Below are 20,373 nucleotides of genomic sequence, written 5' to 3'. Positions count from 1 at the left end.
CTTCAACAATGATACTGTTCCTTATGTATTGATCGTACTGTATTGTATTAGCATTTATAGCGCTTACAACCCCGGATGAGGCATTGGAGCGCGCATATGATGTGTACATATCCAAAAAGTGATAAAATGGTCAACAGCAGAGAAGGAACTTTGGTTGACCTGAGGAACAAATTCTTTCTACAGCACATTTCAGTGGGTCACGCTTATGTACAGTTTATGGACACGTTGTTTGGTATTATTGTGAGATATGCGCATTTATTCACAAACTGTTTCTATCTATCTATCTATCTATCTATCTATCTATCTATCTATCTATCTATCTATCTATCTATCTATCTATCTATCTATCTTCCTCCCTTTTAGAAGTCGTCTACGAATACTAAACGCACGATCTATCTATCTATCTATCTATCTATCTATCTATCTATCTATCTATCTATCTATCTATCTATCCACACACACACACACACATATATATATATAAAATGTACCTAAATGTGGATAGAAAGGAATAATATAAAAAGTAAGATAGATTTTATATAGATATATAGTTAGATTTAGGATTACGTAAATAAATGCCCATGCCTTCTTATCATACTCGTATGTGCATGCCTATATTTATACACCGCATGCACTATATGATGCATACAATCCTTTTGAAGTGGATTTTAATAATTCTAAACTGCATACTGACATACACACATTATTGCATCCATATGTTCGAGCAGAAAGAAACGCTCATACATTTTCCTGGTTTACTCATGCATCGTCAATAGTTGTTTGTATTACTCTATCTTTAAGAGCACCTGTAAACTCCAAAGGCACACTACGTGTTTCTAACAGCGCGACATGTAACTGTCTTCAGAGCATCTTCGTATCCAAGTGTTCCCTCTAAAATAAAACTCTACATTTTGAAATGCATATCATCTGCTTAAATAATTGATCGAAAGAGTAAAGGAAAACAACTTCAGAAATAGTCACTTCGGTGACTTCGGTAGCACTTCTTGATATGAACTCCTCAGGGAGAGAGGGCTTCGTTGTCAGAAAGGCCTCTGTTGTGCTTGTTCAAATCCCGTACCCACACACTAGACAGACACTTCACATGGTATGTGTGAATACACTTTTCATGCTGCTCCGTAAGAATTGACATACGTGTTAGTGAGGGGATATGTGGCCTGTGTAGGGAAACGAGGCCGGCACCGGCGTGTGCACATTTCCTGTAGGAATGAATCACTGACGCCTGTGAAGTGCTGCCGGTAAGCTGCAGTACGCACACAATGACCTATTTCACTGCCTCCGCAGCTGCCAACCACACACGAGTCACAAGAGGTAGGGAAATAAGCAACGCTCCTCTGAGACACACATCTCGCCAAACCTTCACAAGTGATATGTGGAACGTGGTGGCATTACGCTTGGCAGTTAAGTTCGTGGTCAAATGTAGACTCAGTGTATGTGTCTGCGGTAGGATAAGGGGCTGTTCGTGTGTTCATTAGATTGCAGTTTAGCTAAACACATCTTCATGACTGTAGCAAATTACTAACAGCGGCATCAACAGTACACCGCATCCAGGTGCACTGCGGCCTCAGTCGCAGCAATAATTCAGCTCGTATTATTATTTGGGGAAAAGAGGATAATTTACCTTCAAATGATTTATTTTACAAATTGTTTCTTAAAAAACTGAGGGCAAACGTCCACATTTCTAAATGGGCTATGTTAATCCACACACGAATCACAGCAGGTATGTTTATAATTAGAGCCCGAGAGAGACATCTCGTCAAACCACAAGACTCGAGTTGTGGAATTTAGCCACATTAGGTTTGAAAGTAAGTTGTGGTCAAATGCACACGCAGTGCGCGTGCATATATACATATATATATTGGGTTGAGAGCTTGTGCCCATCAAGCTGCACTAAAGATATGCGCAGCTTGCTGCTTGTATCTAAACATCAACAATACTTATTGGGAAACGGATACATTCAACGCTCCAATAATTCATCAATAGTTTTGTGTTGTTTCGGAATCTTGAAATTATTTACATACTCAGAGAAAACATCATGCAACCTAAAAGAAAAGCCATTTGTACAACAACACATTCAGTGACAAGCACCGCCGCCACCAAAAAGCAGTCCAACGATAGTAAGAATCTGCAAACCCAAGCACCCCCCAAGGATAGGTGTGAGTTTGGAAACAACTGAGAGTTAAAATAGAAGAACTGGCTGTGCGTGTACTGAATAAACTGTACTCGCAATACACAGATGAATGCTGATAGCAAAACAATAACACCACCAATAACCTTAAAGCACATCTAGGGAGAATGCAGACTTCAACGAACCAGCAATCTGACTTTATATTATTTTTTTTATACTTAAAACGACCTCCATAATATCGCTTGTTTTTCTAGGTTTTTTCAAACTGACAGAAAGCCCATTTCAGCCGCTTACCTGAAGGATTAAATAGACCACAATTTACTTAATGAAACACACAACTTCCAAGCACACGCGAGTCACACCAAAATATTAACAAGCTACATGTGAAACGATGCTACATGAAGTAGTTATCAAACACCCTCGCCCTGCTTGAGTCTGTAATGGGCTAAAGGGGCTGCTGTGCCATGAACCACCACATTCAGCAATGCACACGCTAGCACCCCACTACTGCTAGCAAAGCAATACAAACACTCTCCGACTGGTAGCAAAACAGCAACAAACATAACAGGACGCATCTAGAAACGTGAGGCTTTCATAGAACCAACACGTCACTCCTACTTTATTATAATTTATTTAGAATAAATAGAACTATTTACAGATGATCTATGTTACTAGATATTGTTACCAATCTGAGAAAAACATTTTTGAGTTTTGTTATAAAGGATACAATAGTACCACAATACATTTAATGAAGCATGCAACTTCCAACCACGCATGAATCAAGGCATACCGAAAAATCAAACACTCGAAAACTCAGACAGTTTCCAAACCTTAACACCTAACACTAAAAGAAACAGATTTAGGAGAAATGTTGTGTTTGGACGCGGTATGAGGTCAAATGCACGTGCACAATTTGCGCCTGCAGAGGCATGTGCCCATCACACTGCTCGCCAATACGGAACTTACTGTTGATAGCAAAACAATACCAAGACAACATCACCTCACGACAGCGCGGCCCTTTTCGCACCCATACATCACTCCTATTTTTTTTTACTATGTGGAAATATTAAAATATTTACATAAATTCACTGTTTTTTAAACTAGAGTTTGGATGTCAAACTAAGGGACGTTTTTCATCGTTTTAAGTGAAGAACCACACGTTTAATTAAAACGTATTATTAAGGAAGGGCGAGTACATCACGAAATTTATTGCATTATACATGCGGAGAGAACATGCACACGAATGACATTTTGCTGTTGGCACCTCTGCTAACTACTCAACAAATGCGATGTGTCACATGAAATTATTTACATAGAATACGACTTAAATATTTACTATCCTACCACGGACGTTACCCCAGTTCTGCTGAGTGGACAGTTACATGTAATGTGCTTTCCCCATTTAAGATTATGATTTCCTTTTGCTAAAGTAGTGAAATGTGTTTGTAATGTTATAGCTCGTATAACAGCGCACATAAATACAACTCTCGTGTAGTAAAAACATGAAAAAGTCACATTGTGGGGATGTTCTAAAAGAGTTTCGAATAAGTTAAGTCCAAAAAACATAAACTTCAATAAAAGTTACCCTGCGTTACGATGGTAAAAATAAGCTGCATGTGCTAGGCTTATGTTCATGTACATATAGTCATGGTGAAACATATACACCGGCACTACTACGAGTAAGACAAAAACGTCCCAATCTATGTCAGAAAAAACGAAAGTGGAAGGCTCTTTCCGAGTCTTTGCTGTGTCGTGTAAGTGGAGGCGCTGGCCGGACCGCCGCCTCTATGAGAAAGTCAGGTTAGCGGTGAGCTCCCGGATCCGGTTCTCCCGGCTCATCTTCTTCAGCTTCATTCTGCGGTTCTGAAACCAAATCTTGACCTGCCTGTCAGTGAGGTTCACGCTCTTACTGATCTCTAGGCGGCGCTCTCGAGTGAGGTACATATTGAAGAGGAACTCTTTCTCAAGCTCCAGCGTCTGATGCTTTGTGTAAGGGCACCTCTTCTTCCTGCCACTCTTTGCAGTTAGCCAATTGCTTGTTGGGGTGTCAGACTTGATTTCCTCTATTAATATTAAAAAAGAAACAGAATATGTATACACATGTACAAGTATATATTAATATATAATCGCATTAGATCACACCATGGCCATGGCCGCGAACTCACTAAAATTCCAAAACATTTTTTTTTGTTGCATTTAGTTTCACCCCACTTTTAACTTTCGGATTTCTCTGAAGACCTTAAGGAAGAAGTTCCAGAACCCTTTGCTGCTTATCTCTTATAATTTCCTAACTATATATTTCATTGATTTGGAACTAGCCAGAAGCACCATTTGCTAAAAAGGATATGCGTTAAAGCGCAAGTTCAGATGTGTGCCTTAAAAAGTACAGAACCAAAACTGTTATTATTTCCTTATCTTCAATCAAATAGGAAGCATGAGATATGCAGATCTATATGTGTGTTGTCAACAATTACACGGGCCCAATGGTTTCTTTATTTAATCCAGATACCCTAAAAAATGTCTTTGTAAACAGGACATTTCGAGAACACCAGTAACTCTATTATGGACTTCACGTCATCGGAATACAAGTAGTCAAATACATGGGGAGTGCAAAGGCACCACCACTTCATTTGAAATGTATCCTATTCTGAATGTAAAAAGTACGGAAGTTGAAAATTAAGTCACCTGTTTTACCTAAAAATTGGAACTGTACCCCAGACATCGCTTCAAAACATTGTTTGTAAAAGTCCAGGAGAGATTTTGTTTTCCTTCCTGTATTCCTTGGATATCATCTCTGAAGGTAGACAAAGAATTCCGCCCTGCTCCTTTGCGATACCAAACGTGATATTTTACCTATCCCACTATAATTTTCCTAAGTAGTCTTACAAAAACTTTGAGAATGTTCCCTCGAAAGTTACTCTTTCTATTATTAATAATAGATTTGAATACATTACAATTTACACAAAGTTAATTTTCTCTAACATTTTAATGTTTGAAGAACGTTTTTGATAATCTTTTCAGGTTTTCTCAATTTCTTTAGCTTCTGAAGCCGCCGCGTTTCTGTTTTTCCTTAACAACAACATAATAAGCATGGTGTGCATGAGTGGCAAGCAAAATAGGTTAGACTGGTGGTCCTGCTATGCGTGTACCTGACGCCCCGTGCCCTTATCTCGTTAAATGTTATGGCCGGGCTGCTTGTTAGCAATATACTGGCTTTTATGGGGCCTCAGTCTTTAAGGCGCACACAGCTCTGGTGTAAACTTTTATAATACCGACCTTTGCTTTCCTTCTCCAGCACTTCTGGGCTGGACGCCGAGCCCTCGGCCAGGCAGCCCCGCTCCTCCTGAAGAGTCAGTTTGGGCTCGGGGCTCTCCACTCGAGGAGCTTTTGAGGGGTCCGGGCTGCTCTTCTTGTCCGACTGCACTTGGGGCTTGGCGCCGCCCCGGGGGTTCAGCTGCAGCATGACGGCGGAGCCGCTCTCGGGGCTGCTACTGTACTCCTGGCCGTGGCTCTTGGCGCTGGCGTAGGTCTGGCTCAGTCGGAAGTAGCCTGGCACCGGCACCTCGGGGCTCTCGGCGGGGCAGGAGGGCTCGGACACCAGCCTCTGGTAGGAGGGCACTTCTGAGGGCACCAGCTTGGACCTTTTGTCGGAGTACATGCAGCAGTTGGTCTCCTCCTTGATGCTGGTGGGGAAGGAGCAGGCAGAGACCTGCTGCTGTTGCTGCTGAGGCTGCTGCTGCTGTGTAACAGGTTGCTCCAGGCGGCAGGAGCGGCCGGGGTCGCTCCAGGTGTCCACCTGTGGGATGTAGGGGTGCGTGCTCATGCCCATGCCCTGGTGGCTCACCTCCCTCTTGGCCAGGGACGGCAGTAGTCCACAGGTCTGCATCCCATAGGAGCCCATGTCTGTGCTGGGCGGCATGTACATGCTGGCACCGCTCGAGTAGAAGCTGTCACTCCTGCAGGCGCTGATCAAGGAGTCCACTAAAAAAGTATTAGCAGCAGGAGAGCTGTTTGGAAAGGACATTTTGGGGAGGAATTTGAGGGAGAGGGATGGTGTCCTTTGTAGGCTGACATCTCTAGGAAAACATTTCCCCGTGTAATTGTGAATGCCTCGGCACCACCACCTGACAGCCGAGCCAATGGGGTTTGAAAGTGGCCTTGAGCCGCCGTCACCCTCCCCACCACCCCGCGGGTCACGTGCTTCGGGGGCAGCCACGGGCCGCGGCGTGGCGGCGGCCAACAGCGACCCCTAGCAGGTCCGAGGGGAAGTGCGATCGAGCTAGCAGCCCGGGACAGCTGTAGGCAGCCCTGGCGCACTGCGCCGTCTGGAGAGATCCTCGTGTACTCCTCTCGGGGGCCAGGAGAGCCACTCGGGGACCCCGGGCAGATCCGTGTACTGCTTGTGGATCAGTGTCTGGCGGTGCCCCCCCGCCCAGCATCACCGGGCGCACAGAGGCCGACAGAGGGCAAGGCTTTTCACACACAGGCGCTCAGCCGCACCCTGTGGATGTTTACAGGCAACACCAGGAAATAATAAACCCGTACAATGTAAATTGGTATTTATGAGATGTAAAACTTGTGTGCCCTGACAAAACCTTATTTCTAGGTTATTTGACTCCGACACTCCCAAACTACGACAAATCTTACATTTTTCTAAAATAGGAATCCCGTAACATGTTAAATCTTAAAAGTAGCCGTGGTTTCTGCTGCTAATTAGCACCGTGGATGTCTCAAATGTTGCCGAGAGACTGTAACGTTTTCTTAATGATGCCTATAAAAGGTATTAAAAGACAATATGCACCTGTGCAACCGTCGGGGAAGTTTCACACACACATACGGGGCATCTCTTGCACCACAGTCCACAAAGTTGATGTGCTTACTGTGCACTAAAGTGACTTCTTCACCACAAACACCACAATCGGTCTACTTTGTGAAAGACACGCAGCTTGACAAAAGGAGGCGCAATTTATGAATACATATTAAAAAGATTTGGGGCAATCGATAAGGATCTCATCTGCATTCCTCGGCCACCTGGTAATTTCCCTACTTTCGGAGCCTTTTAAAAGAGTTATGCTCCCTGCTACTACAAACGAGGAGCTGCTTTATTAACAAATCAATCGAGACTTAGTAAAGGACGCGATTAATAGATGGGATTTAGCATAATGGCGATATGAATTATTGAGAGTTGCACAGTTGAGCCCACGCCTCCTCCCTTCAAAGAGAAAGTGATTTTTTTTTGGTTAGAGCAGAAATCATCAACTATCACTTTAAATACATCTCTTTTAACCACACTTTGTTTTATAGTAATGCTGAGTTCCCTAAACCTCCTTTTAAACGTTTCCATTGTATTCATTCGTAGTCGGGGACAGCAATTTCCATCTCTTTGAAAAACACACCAGCTCTTTCTAACTTTTGAGCTGCCAAAAATTGCACATCACAAAATCCAAAATACCTCTCTTGAGCTTCTCAAACGTATCAAATCTATGCCTGTCTCTCACACATACACTCACTGAGTTTATACAGGGTTTGTTATGAGGGGAGTTATACACACACAAATACATATACATAAAACTGTGATGTATATGTACTATATAAACATATACACGTCAGACATAGCAGACGCACAAGGGCATTATAAATATACGAACATATTCCTAAGGCCCATGATCACGCATATTTCCTTAGACTTGACTTAAAATCTTTCAAGTGTTTTCCGAGACTGACTTTCCCCTTGATGTGTCGTCCTAAAAAAACCCTTAAACAATAAAATGTCTGCTGCTGTGGCAATGAGACAGACCTTTTAAAACCTCCTTGCAGCTGTTCAAATACAACATCATTGTCAGGTTAAGAGCTAGTATCTTTTACAGCCACAATTTGGGAGTCTTTCTGAGACACAGAACAGTGGAAATGTTGTCTCAGTAATGCCAGCCTTTTAAAAGCCTCCCACACTGCCAAACCGTGGGATATCATGTGAGGTCCATTTTCTGCCTTAAATGCCAACAAATACCGTTCGATCATGTATGTAACTTGCATGTTTGCTTATTATTGCGTTCGTTGCGGTGAAATACAAACATCCAATGCGAAATAAATAACTGAAAACAGAGTTCATGGCTTTCCAGTTCATGTTGCTTTACGGAAATGTCAACATTTCGTAAGTACTTTCATTGGGTACTTTTTGAGTTACGTTCGATATTTCCAGCAGCATTTAAACTATGCCTCTGCACTACGAATCACACATTTTAATAGCGGGGGGTTGTGCTAGCATAACTGACGGGCTCTGACCTCGGAAGACGAGTGGAAGTGTTTTCTCAGAAAATGCTTCAAACACAAAAAATCGACTTTTGGTTTCCTTGGGACTTTTTCCGAGCTGCATTTTTCACTTAGTCGAGTCTATGATTTCAACTTGCCGGCCACTTTCCTGTTATCTGTGTATCTTAAAGAAAGCGCAGATACACAGTGATGTTTACCCGAGACTCCAAAGTCTTCATACAAGAAGCAAAAGCTGCAACACACTGGCAAGCAATCACGTAACAAACACTGGGGAACAACACCTCGTGTGGGGATACAGAAGGAAAGGAAAGGGCGTTTGCTAATTGCCCACATTTCAGATACCTGGTAGGTACTTTGAGCATGCACGTCTAGTTTGTTTTGCGCATAATAGCAATGTCACGAAATGTTCAAAGCCCGTAGGTAAAGTCCTCAAACTTTAAAAGAAAATCATCGCTCCATCTAACATGTCAATTCCCAAACTTTGTGTACATACTCCAAAACACTCCTTAGAAATAAACACTTTTCCTTTCAACTTATAACCTTCTAATAAGGAACCAATTGTTTCATAAACTGTAACCAAAGTACCCCTTTACTGTGGGTTCGAGAGTACACAGCATTGCACATGAGCATTTCGTCCTCATTTCGAAATGTTTCGGTATTGTCGCTGCTAGACTACCCTGGACCAAAAAGATATCAATTGATATGCTTCGTAAATCCTACTTATCTATGTCAATGTTTTAAATAATTTTCCCATCAACGTAACATCCAACAGAATGAACAGGGTCTCAAATGATCTACACAATTACATATTTAATTTTTGTGCTCATTTTGTCTCGCTGTGTGATTGAGCTGTACACGGGCTATTGTATTATTGCCAATTACACATCATATACGCGCGCACTCATGATAATTGTGTTTGATTGCACGTCATCAAACAATCCAGGAACATAAAGGATGTTCACCGTCGCATTTTGGTCGAATTCTACGGTGCTCCGATGCACGCAAAGGTCACGCCCCTCATATGGATGGGAAAGACAATGTACTTATTGGTTTTGTCACCATGGCTGGTGCATATAAAATACACATTGGGAGAAATCAGAGAAACGAGAGGTAGCTCGTTTACCGACATGTGACCTTCCCCTTTGTGTTGGTCTCTCGTTCTCTACCTACCTGGCTATCTTTTCGCCAGTCTTTGTTCCATTCTCGTTGCCTCATTTGTCGTGTTTCTTGTCTATGGATGTGCATACCCTGCGGATTCTTTAATTAGGGTCTTACAACGTGACAACGTGTATAGTCTGCCTTAATGTAATTTTTAAACTACCGCGTTCAGAAAATACATTTGTTAAAACACTTTCCGGGGTCACAGAACCTCGCAATATTTTTCATTACATGTGGTTAACGTGAAATTTTGTATGCGTTTTTTCGTTTTCCCATCTAAAGAGATGATCCTTCCTAACCATGCCCCATGTTCAGCATCCAAGAAAGCAATGGTGGTAGAGGACCACGCCGAAAGAGGGCGGAGACTGCTGGAAGAGACTCTCCTTTTAAGAGGGAAGCAGAGAGACAGGCAAACAGAAAAGCAACGAGTCACACAAAGAGACAAACAACCACACAAAAGATCAGAGAGAAAGAGAACTGGAAATGTACTGACAAATATGTACACCTACAATCAGGAAAAGAATGGCTAAAATACTGCAGATACAAATCTATCTATCTATCTATCTATCTATCTATCTATCTATCTATCTATCTCACTCAAGTCAATCTAGTCTGCAACTAGTGATAGATAGATAGATAGATAGATAGATAGATAGATAGATAGATAGATAGATAGATAGACTGATTGACTGGTAGACAGACTGCCAGACAGGTATGTAAAATAAACAAGCCAAAACAGCAGTCCAAAAAGTCGTGTTTATCATTTAATTCAGCCACAACAGGGGGACTACAGTTCTCTAATCTTTTTACCGTCCTCTTTTTCGTGATTGTTCTAAATTTAACAAATAGAAAGTACCGGCACGAAAACAAAAAGATAAACAGATGAATGATAGACAGAACCATAGATAGACAGAGAGACAAGCAGGCTGACGAAATTAACCGAAGATGGCCAGACTGGTTGAGATACTCAGAGAATTGCGTCTGCCCCTCATCCCTTTACTCAAACAGGTTGTCTATCGTTTCGCAGCCGTGTCTTTTTATGAAATAGATTAAATATATACACATAGAATTAGAAACAGAAAGGTCAGAGAAAGAGAGGCATGCGGATTGTTAGACAATATGTAAATGGGTATCTAGGTATTTTAGAAAGAGAGACAGGCGTAGGTATCTAGGCATTGTAGCTAGGGACCCCGGAATATAAATAGACACATTGCCAGATAGTTTCAATGCAGGTATTTACGATAGATAGCTCCTTGTACTTTTAATAGCCAGGCAGAGTAACACAGCTTCGTTTGGGAGGTAAATAATTTAGAAAGGACAGATGAATGCACGAAAGTTTATGTACACGAAGTCACATTTGAATCAGATTACAGAACATTTTTTTGAGTTGTTTAATACTATTTGGGCATTGTCGCGATACTGATGTGTGTTATAACGATACGTGGGGGCGGCGACTGTGTGTGTATGAGAGTGTAACCATTATTTGCATTTCCTATTCATGCTGGTGGTCGCTGTGGCTGTGGCAGGTAGGTTAAGGAGTGTATGCATTTAACAGGTAACGGCTCACTAATGTCACTATCGTCCGTAGTAACATTCTTTTTGGTCCGCACGGTTAAGGGCGAGGACGGGCTGGCGTTTCCCATTGCCACGACCACGGCGCAAAAACCCTCTGTAGGTCAGTGAGACAAATACACTAGTAGTCATCGTGCTCGGCTTTATGCAAATAAAACCCGTTTTCAAATATGGAACCACAGCTAAATCCACAAAAACGGCCTACATTCGGTTCACATATTGAAATGTGCTTTGTTACCAAATCGGGAACACATGATAAGCGAATAGATATTTGTTTAAACATCTGATTCGTTTGTTACATTCGAGATAAAGTCCCTCAAACAGGAGCTTCTGCTGTGGATCTGTTTTGTCATAACTTGATGTCCATATTAAAAATGATGCGAACTTGGATACAAGGATGAGCGGAAATGAAACGGTAGATTATTATGTTTCGAAACAGTAGATACAAATAAAATGGAAACTACAAACTCATTTCCTGTACACGAAGTTACGTTTTTCCCCGTGAGTCGCAGGAACGATATAGGATGTGTATTTCAAAAAAGAATACAAAGACGTGAAACCATGACCAATAGATTTTATGTAAACATACACCTCACACATAATGTTCAAAACAACGATTTAAAATGTCCCGCAATGTATTTGAAAAATGTTTATTATTTATTTAGTCCCAATAGCAGCAAATATCTTGAAAAATATTTGGGCTTTGTTTCAGTTCAAAAAAACCCTAAGAACATTGTGTTGCATGGTCTGAACAGTCACACTTCATATGCTAATATAAAGAGACAAAAAAACAGCATCGGGATAAAAATTGCTGCTTTTAGTGAACACAAGCGCCCTCGTGTGGAATTTGAGGTAACGTTCGCCTGAACGAGGAAACACGTATTATGTTGTCAATTGTTCCGTTTTCCTACTGCACCACGTGCACTTAATAACTTATTATGTTTTACATGCTTTAGAAATGATTCTGTTGCGAAATTCGTCACACTCTGATGCATACTTTATAGTTAACGAGTTGTCTTTTTATACTAATATACATATTTCATTTGTACTATCCTCGAAAATATTTTACGTTTTCATTCTAACACTATCGCACTTCATCTCACGTTTAATGTTAATTTGCCAAGATAAATTATGTCGAAATACAACTACTTTGTGTCTCTGCGTTTGGTCTGGGATTTACCGAAAAAAAGACAATGACATTAGAATTGTCAGCTTCCACGAATACACCCTGGCTGTATTTGGTGCTGTTCTTGATTGTTTCACTTCAGTAACAGAATGCTCTGATTTGCAGTTCGTTCACGCTAGGTCGGTGTTACATCAGTGCGCAGCTACCAGACTGTGTTCACCTTGCAGGCCATCCACTCAAGCATTTTCAGTGTTCGGTAGTAGAGGTGGCTACAAGTAAGCACGATTTAAGACAAATTATTGAGCGGCCTAATTATGCTACTCTTTAGTCTTCCCGTTGGTTGCCGAGTAATAAATGTACGGGCGATTCTGGGTGGTGGTGAAGAATAACAGGGCTGCTTTAAAGCGCCCGATTATTCAGAAAGGTTAAAGGTGATGACCTTGACATTTTGGAAGTTCAAAGGCAAATTGTAAATGCTTTTCTTTTTAGATAAAGTATGCATATTTTCGTTTTCGTGACTTAAAATGTCAGTTTTCGATTCTGGAAACTGTTTTGGTCCTGTTTTATTTTCTTCTTTTTTCTCTTAACCCCTGTATTCCTACTGTCTATCAAGGGTAATCAACAACATTGCTCTTGTTGGTGAAAACAACGTCCTTTCCTGTTCTCTGGGCTTTATTGCACTTTGCGGAAATCGCTGTTTGTAGCAGCCCAGAAAGTGTAAAATATAACCCCAATCCACTGTCTCGAGCCCTCGCTTTTATGAGTGTTGTCTAGACAGTTCAAGGTTTTGTAAACAGAGTAGTTTGTCGCGCTATATGGAGCGGCAACACAACCCTTACCACCAAAGCTGCACTGAAAACAACACATATGGTTCATTGCCTGTTCCTGCTCTTACAAATAAAGTCGCCAAGGCTTTAAAATTGCGAAAAAGGCGAGTTCCTCATATACTACCCAACTACTGAGCCTCGAGTATCAACGGCTTGTTTTCAAACCATGTGATTGGCTGGTGTGCGCTAATGTCTGGGTTAATAGTTTTAAAACACATAGACAGCATTTCGCCAGTTTGTCTTACAAGGACATTTCCACAGGAGGATTTTTGGATGCTAGCAAAGGCCGAACAAGAAACCACTTTACAGCTTAGCCCCTAGCAGTGCAAGGGCACTGGCCTCACAAGGGTTTTGTAATTATATGCAGCGCTTCACTATTAAAAAACAGACATGGCATCTAAGAATGGGTGGTACAGCTTTCAAATAACTGCCATAGTCGCTGGAATGATTACATAAGACTTTAAATGGTATATTACTAAAGGACGATATATACATCACTTCTTTAAAGCTTAATGTTCATGCGACAGCTCAGGAAGGTAAATATTTTATAAAAACACGTATTCACAATAAAAACGGCGGCCATGCTTTCATGTATGGTAAAAAGGACTTACATCGAGTGTTCTACATTGAATGCACATGTCCACATTTTAACTAAAGCTGCGTTCGCTTGCTGAGTTAAATACACGGTCCTTGTCTCCACGTCCAACGTTTTAAGCAGAGAGAGACTGTATTTGCATTTACTGTGATCGAGAAGGGAAATACCGCGGTGAAAAAACCCCTCTGCCTGGGGAAATACACCCAAGTGCCAAGATCCGGACGGCCAAGAACTTGATATCCCCCTTCAGGACACAAAGTCTTCAACAAGAACAAGGCAGGTCGTACTCCTACACGCGTTATTTCCGTCAAGGCGCCACAGGTAGTGTCCGCTGCCTTTCTCAAAACAAGGGATTGCCGGTGAAATACTGCAGCCGGTCCCGATTCAGTTTCTTCTCCTTCATCCTCCGGTTCTGGAACCAGATCTTGACCTGTCGATCGGTGAGATTGAGCATCCGGGACAACTGAAGCCTCTTTTCCTTGTTAATGTAGACATTGAAGAAAAACTCTCTCTCCAGTTCTCTGATCTGGTATTTGGTGTAGGGACACCTCTTCTTCCGAGACCTCTGGGGAGTGGCTGAAAAGTAAGAGACAGGCGTGTACATTTAACTTTCAAACGTACTGAGGCCCGCTGGTGGCACATGTCATTTAAATCGCTGCTCTAGCTCTGTACACAATATTCATGCGCCCCCTCTCCTTTAAAACTATTTTTTAGACTCTCCATTCATAATAGAACATTCCTGGCGTGGAATGAGTTTGGGAGATTTTGGATAATAAACAGGAACTGCGGATGCTCCCCTCCCCCTCCCTTAGAGTGGCATTGGAGCTAGTGGTATTTTAAGAGGCACAAAGAAAAAAGTTGAAATAACGTCAAGATTAAGCCTAAAATGGAGATTCCCGTGCCAATTTAGAGCATTTTAAGTGTACAAGGAATGCTACTTGAAATGTGCGCGGTTATGTTGTTTTTGAGTAATCCACGTGTGGAAAAAAAACAACCCCTCTTAAAAACTACGTAAATTAACTTCGCTCTGCAGTGTCAACATGAATATATAAACCGGCACATTTCCAAAATGAAACATAAAGAGGGATACAATAATGTGTTGTCATGTTATAAGAGGAAAAGCCTTCTAAATGAGATACCCGTAGTAAACAGTCTTTACTACTGCCAGGGAATCTTGCAGGATGTGTAAAAAGCTCGAGATGCTTATAAACTCTCCCATAAAACGCGTCAGAGTGCCGGCCCTGTACTCTCGTCCCGCTCGCTGCCGAGACCCACCTGAACTGTTGCTCTTTTCTGCAGTCACTTCCCCAGCAGGCGAGTCTGCGCTGCCCTCTGCGCCCATCTTCTTGTCCAGACTCTGGGCTATTTTAGGGGGCAACTCCTGCGTTTTTGTGCCCGTCTTGTCCAGAGAGCCCCCGTGTTCGGGGGGGACGGAGGTGGCATGGCTGGGCTCGTAGAACTGGTCGAACTCCTGGGGCAGGACGCCGTTGCGCCCCACCGTGCTATACAAGTTGGACGAGGCGCTGGGCGTTCCGTGGTGGGCGCACAGTGGGTCCGCTTTGAAGAGCACGTCCGACCGCCGGTTGGACGGCTGAATAAAGTCCCGGGCCACGACCTCCTCGGAGGGGTAGTAGGAGGGATAACTGCTCCTGTACTGCCACTTACTGCGCTCCAACCCGTACTCCCGGAACGCCATTTCCCGCACAGGCTGCACGTGAGGTAAATTAGACGAGTAAGGGAATGTCACGGGGCAAGAAGAGCCTTGGGACAGGAACGAAGTCTTTGTGGAGAAATCCGAGGGCGAGACATAGTAGGCGCAGCCCGGCAGATACATGTTAGTCGCGCCGTTGGTGCAGCCATCAAACTCAGTCATGTCGCCCTCTGCGCGGAGACGGTCGGAAACCGGGAGATTCCAGTGCATGGAGCACGGTCCATCTATTGCTCAAGAGCCTTTGGACAGGATCAACCAAGAGAAAAAAAACCGAGCGCGTGCTGACGTGCAATTCATCTTGATTGATTCGAGTGGTAATTATGTCACGTGATCTGATGTAGAAATGCCCTTATATCTATATCAGTCCTGCGGAAATACTCCGCCACAGCTCTTCCAATAGGACAGCCCCCCAGCTCCAGAGAGGGAATGAACTATATGAGCTGCTTTGGTGTTTTTTTATTTTTGGTCTAGAGAGGAGGTGATGCTTGTGAACAGAAACCACAATGCTCACCTACAGCTATGGCATGCGTGTGCATCAGTAAATACATACATATCTTCCGCTAAATTCTTTCTAAATTTTAAATAACTTCTCGTTAAATACATTTCGGGGTACATGACCAAATGGCAATTGCACTATCACCCACCTCTGTTGTGAACGCCCGCCCTTTGGCACAAAGGCAGTCTCCAGAGTAAATAAGCTGTTTTATGAGGAGAAGGAAGGCTACATGTGCTCATGACATTGAACCACGTACATACCAGTGGCCAGGATACATGTACACCAGATACAAGTGCCCCTTGCTTGGCACCAGGGGTGTATCAACATGGGACCCACATGCACCCTCCGTAGCTTTCCACTCTCACCTAGTGATTGTAATGCCCGATTCCAGGATAGTGTAGGGTGTGTTCAAAGTAGAACCCTAGCTGCAAACAGCCCGACTGCCTTTCAGTGTGACTGCACGCAATCTACGCTCAGCTCCAAGGCGTGATGGGGCACACCCGAAGGAGGGACCACCCTCTGATTATGCATCCAACAGAGCACTTTAGTAACCGCGCCGATTTGTCCTGAATGTACTGCTTCACTATTTCCAGAGCATCTCACGATAAACATAGACGCGTTATTCACACGAGAGTAAATCTAACAATTTCCTGTGATACTGTGTGGTAAATACAACGAACACCTCTATTTTTCAAGCTAATTTATGTGGCGTGCATGCTGCCCCTCAGAAACAGGGATTATGGTCTAATTTTACAAGTAGAAGTATCGTGGGATGCTTGTAAGAGGGAATTCATGAAACAAAATACTGCGAGAACGCTATAGCTCGTTTAAAGTTTTTTAAGGCCTATTTCACATACATGTTGAAAATAAGCCTTCCATAAATACCCAAAACCTTTTTACCTCTTCCTATACCAGTAAAAACACCCCGTGAAATGGTGCCCAGTCTTAATAATATAAAGCTTCCAGTATTTGAAAACGCACCAGTAGTAACCTGTTGCAGGTATGTCCTCATACACAGAGGTGCCACATTTGTGGTTGACAACGGAATGTACACAAACAAGGATACATTAAAAGTCTAGCACACAAAATACTAAATCAGCTCGTCGCCACTTCTTATCTAGACCGAAATCCTGTTTATTTTTAATCAACCGTTAACATTCAAATATTTAGCTGATAATCTACAAACACAAACCATAGATCCAGAATCTATTTGCGAGATTTAAGCTTTTTAAACTTTATATATATATATATATATATATATACACACACACACACAGGTGATTAGCTCATTGTAAAATTACAATATATATAACATGTACTAACATATACATACATATATATATATTTATACACACGCACACACACACACACGTGTGACTTGCTCATTGTAAAATAATATATATATATTTTCTGATGCACACGCAGGGCAGATTCCTTCGTAGCGGCTAAGTTTAGTTTGTATTTGCGCACTATAGCACTGATGCGACAACAACAAAGCGTAGCCTTCTGCTCTGCACAGAACACCACGAGGGACTGCGGAGAAATCGTTTGTTTTAGAAGTACCAAAGGAGTCAAATCCAAATAAACCATTGCAACAGTTCAAGTATCGTAAGGATGTTTTTGTTAGCACTTGTACGCTAGAAAGCACAAGTAGACGCCTATCTATGCGGAGGAAACCTCCTCTTTATCCTCCTCGCAGGTGGTAAATTTACCGCCCAATTGCGGTTCGATGTCTTACGCTCTTCCCTCTTTCTCTATATTAATTTTGTGCGCCTTCTGGAGTCTATCCAGACTGCGCCAGTTTTCGACATTTCCATAGAATTGTACTCACTCATTCGGTTTTAGGATGCCAACAAGACAGAAGCACGTTAGTCCACCAGCTAACACCAAAAGCAACTCACAAATGTGATACCTGGGAACATCGTGAGCACTCTAAAATAACACAAACTAAATCGCCCGCAGTCACAGCAGAGTACAGGCTTCCACGAGCACACAAGAGAATAGGGCCAAATCAGACTGAAGGATCGATTACATTGAGCATAGACCCCCGAAGGAATCAGCATGTTAGGCTTCGGCTTCCCGCTCAGAAATACTCTCTCAAACAAAAATGGACATTCGAGCACCCTCCCCAGAGTTACGGACAGTCTACAGGTCGAAGGAGCACAATCGAACAATCATGTAATGCATCCATATTAGCCACACAAGCAATACAGAAACACGACTATTTACCGTTAGAAGAGATGCAACATCTGCAATGGCTTCCAGTTGTGCCCTTGCGCATAGGTCCCCATCACATGTCCAAAATCGCCCAGCTTGAATTAAGGCTTCTGGAATAACACCCCTGTTTAAAAATCCGGAGGCATAAAGGAGATGCGGCATTTTTGTGCCACCCAAGATAAGACACTAACTTGACCTTAACTTTGTTATGGCGCCCCCCAGCATCAGCGGAACGTGAGCAGACGCTGTCTGGCAGCTCTCATAAAACTGGCTGGGAAGAGATCCTGAGTCATTTCATTTATTGCCACTACAGTTCTGCAAGAAAGCTCTTTCCTCCCTGCCAAACTTAAATTATGTATGCTCGCCCGGGAGGCGCAAACCAATACACAAATGGCGCTCGGAAATAAATAAACAAAGCCAGACTTTGACAAAGAGTCCAAACGAACGACAATCCACCTAGTTGAAACACACACACGAAATATAAGCAAATGCAACTGTACCCACACACAAATATAACAACACATTCTCTGCAGACCCCACTTTCCCCCAAACAGCCCCTCCAGCAGCCATCTCCACAGACGCGCCCACACACACACATTAACACGACCACCATAGTTACCACAGCGCCATACTCCACATAAAAAAACATATGGCTTTCATCAAGCAAAACAAAGGAAATCGAACCAGTTTCACCACATTTCAGCTCATACATTCTAAAGGTATAACGTGGGTTGGCAGGAACAGGGAATACTACGTAGTATGAAAAAAAACAATTTCGCCTCTGTTTTTGTAAACATGTTCCCTATTTGCCGCCATCTTTAAGAAATTAGAAGGGTCTTCGTGGCTTTTCTCACGTATTGTTATCAAGGAAGCTTTTGCCCAATTTCCTTTCATTCTTTTCATCTACGTGTCAGGACAGAGTGTAAAGATACAGTCTCTAAGCATCGTGGCACTCATTGAAGCTTCTCTGTTATTTTTCTCCATTAATGGCTATTTGACGGGATTTACCTTCTAAACACAGGGATACATATCTGGAGCCAAAACGATTACGTGCGAAATAAACCAATCTATCTATCTATCTATCTATCTATCTATCTATCTATCTATCTATCTATCTATCTATCTATCTATCGATATAACATGTTTTGGATTCATTTTGGTTAACTCTTGTGTCAGTTGGTAGGTCAGTTTTCATGTATGTTTTAGAGATGTCGCTCAAACTTTTTTTTTACTTTTGATGAAAACTTTGAGAAATGTGTGATTCTTGGCTCCCATCTTCCAAAGAAGTGAACAATGAAGTAGCCGAATTACCAAACAGAGGCCAAAACAATCTCAATTTGAAGTACACATTTTCCTTATTAATGTTAAATACGACCAGTACCGTGGACGTTCAAACACCGACAGTGCGAGGGACAGTCTCGCAAAATTTTTGAGGACGCAGCACAGGAAGTCCAGCTGTAAACTTATACACCTATTCACTGTTTGAAATTGTTGTAGAGCCACCACCAATCGAACATACTCAGTCTTATTATTATAATCAAATACACACATATGTAAAATATAACATTTTAAAAATGTAAATTTATAAATAATTACATACGACTCCCGAATAACAATATATAAAACAGTTATATAGACAAAAAAATATCTACTGTCCGTCTACGTTTCTGTTTAACTACACAATTGCCCGCTATCCTGTTATCTGTTTATTCTCTCAGTTGTCTGTCTAGCGAGATCCCTTTCTGCCTGTCTCCAGATCACCTACCTCAAACGTTCTGTAGGTTTGTCCCTTTGCCTACGCATTTCTCTTCTTTATCAAACCGACTAATTGTTTCATTCTCCCTGTGCTAAAAAGTGGCAGCTCCGACCATCTTTCTCTTAATGTTATCATGAAGCTAATCACCCACTGCTTAATTTGTGCGGGTGGTGGCAGGTAGTGGGCATAGGCACGTTTTTCTGGGCAATGGCAGTGATGAAACCTACCCTCTCCTAGAGTGAGGCAAAGAGACAGGAGGTGTAGGCTGACTGAAGAAAGAGAGGCATGAAATGAAATGCCAATGAAGGCGCCTTGGCGTTTGCAATGCCCGTCATTGAGTGATGGTGGCAGGGAAAGCCTAAGTAAAAACGTTGGGCCCTTGCACGTACTCTTTTACACTTTAAGTACTGCAAACACCCACACAATCCCTCCATGCGCCTATTTGCCATCCTACCACCCACCTATCCATCCATCCATGACTCTGTTTATAATTCATTCA

At 42.4% G+C, this 20,373-nt stretch overlaps 2 protein-coding genes across 5 annotated transcripts in view; both read right to left on the bottom strand.

Annotated features, from left to right (window-relative positions):
• The window catches only part of HOXD3 (homeobox D3), a 224,127-nt gene that overhangs the window by 200,717 nt on the left and 3,037 nt on the right, over positions 1-20,373 (bottom strand). For 2 of the 3 annotated variants that reach the window (XM_069225405.1, XM_069225410.1), the window contains exon 1: positions 18,131-18,438. The exons of the other annotated variant lie outside the window; for it this stretch is intronic. The gene's annotated coding sequence lies outside the window, so the exon portion shown is untranslated. Of the gene's footprint in view, positions 1-18,130; positions 18,439-20,373 lie in introns of those variants that run through there. 3 annotated transcript variants of the gene reach the window in all.
• HOXD10 (homeobox D10) lies at positions 3,286-15,797 on the bottom strand. 2 transcript variants are annotated; one of them, XR_011201595.1, is made up of 3 exons: positions 14,970-15,797; positions 13,711-14,270; positions 4,118-4,209 (listed from the first exon to the last, which is right to left on the bottom strand). XR_011201595.1 is itself a non-coding variant. In XM_069225412.1 (2 exons), the coding sequence occupies exons 1-2, from the start codon at positions 6,168-6,170 to the stop codon at positions 3,932-3,934; spliced, it is 1,026 nt and encodes a 341-aa protein (XP_069081513.1). In that variant the 5' UTR covers positions 6,171-6,499; the 3' UTR covers positions 3,286-3,931. The 2 variants fall into 2 exon arrangements, 1 of the variants encoding a protein (XP_069081513.1); XM_069225412.1 differs by lacking the exons at positions 13,711-14,270; positions 14,970-15,797 and adding an exon at positions 5,423-6,499 and having other exon boundaries at positions 3,286-4,209.

Source organism: Pleurodeles waltl, chromosome 3_1 (assembly GCF_031143425.1).
Source record: "Pleurodeles waltl isolate 20211129_DDA chromosome 3_1, aPleWal1.hap1.20221129, whole genome shotgun sequence".
Taxonomy (NCBI): Eukaryota; Metazoa; Chordata; class Amphibia; order Caudata; family Salamandridae; genus Pleurodeles; species Pleurodeles waltl.
The sequence above is the reverse complement of the archived record's forward strand: the minus strand, read 5'-3'. Positions and strand labels throughout refer to the sequence as shown.

Excerpts from the sequence above, each read along its gene's own strand:
- HOXD10 (XM_069225412.1), bottom strand. The coding sequence starts at position 6,170 with ATGTCCTTTCCAAACAGCTCTCCTGCTGCTAATACTTTTTTAGTGGAC. Across the intron at positions 4,210-5,422 it reads GCTGGAGAAGGAAAGCAAAG|AGGAAATCAAGTCTGACACC; the intron begins GTCGGTATTATA and ends TAATATTAATAG.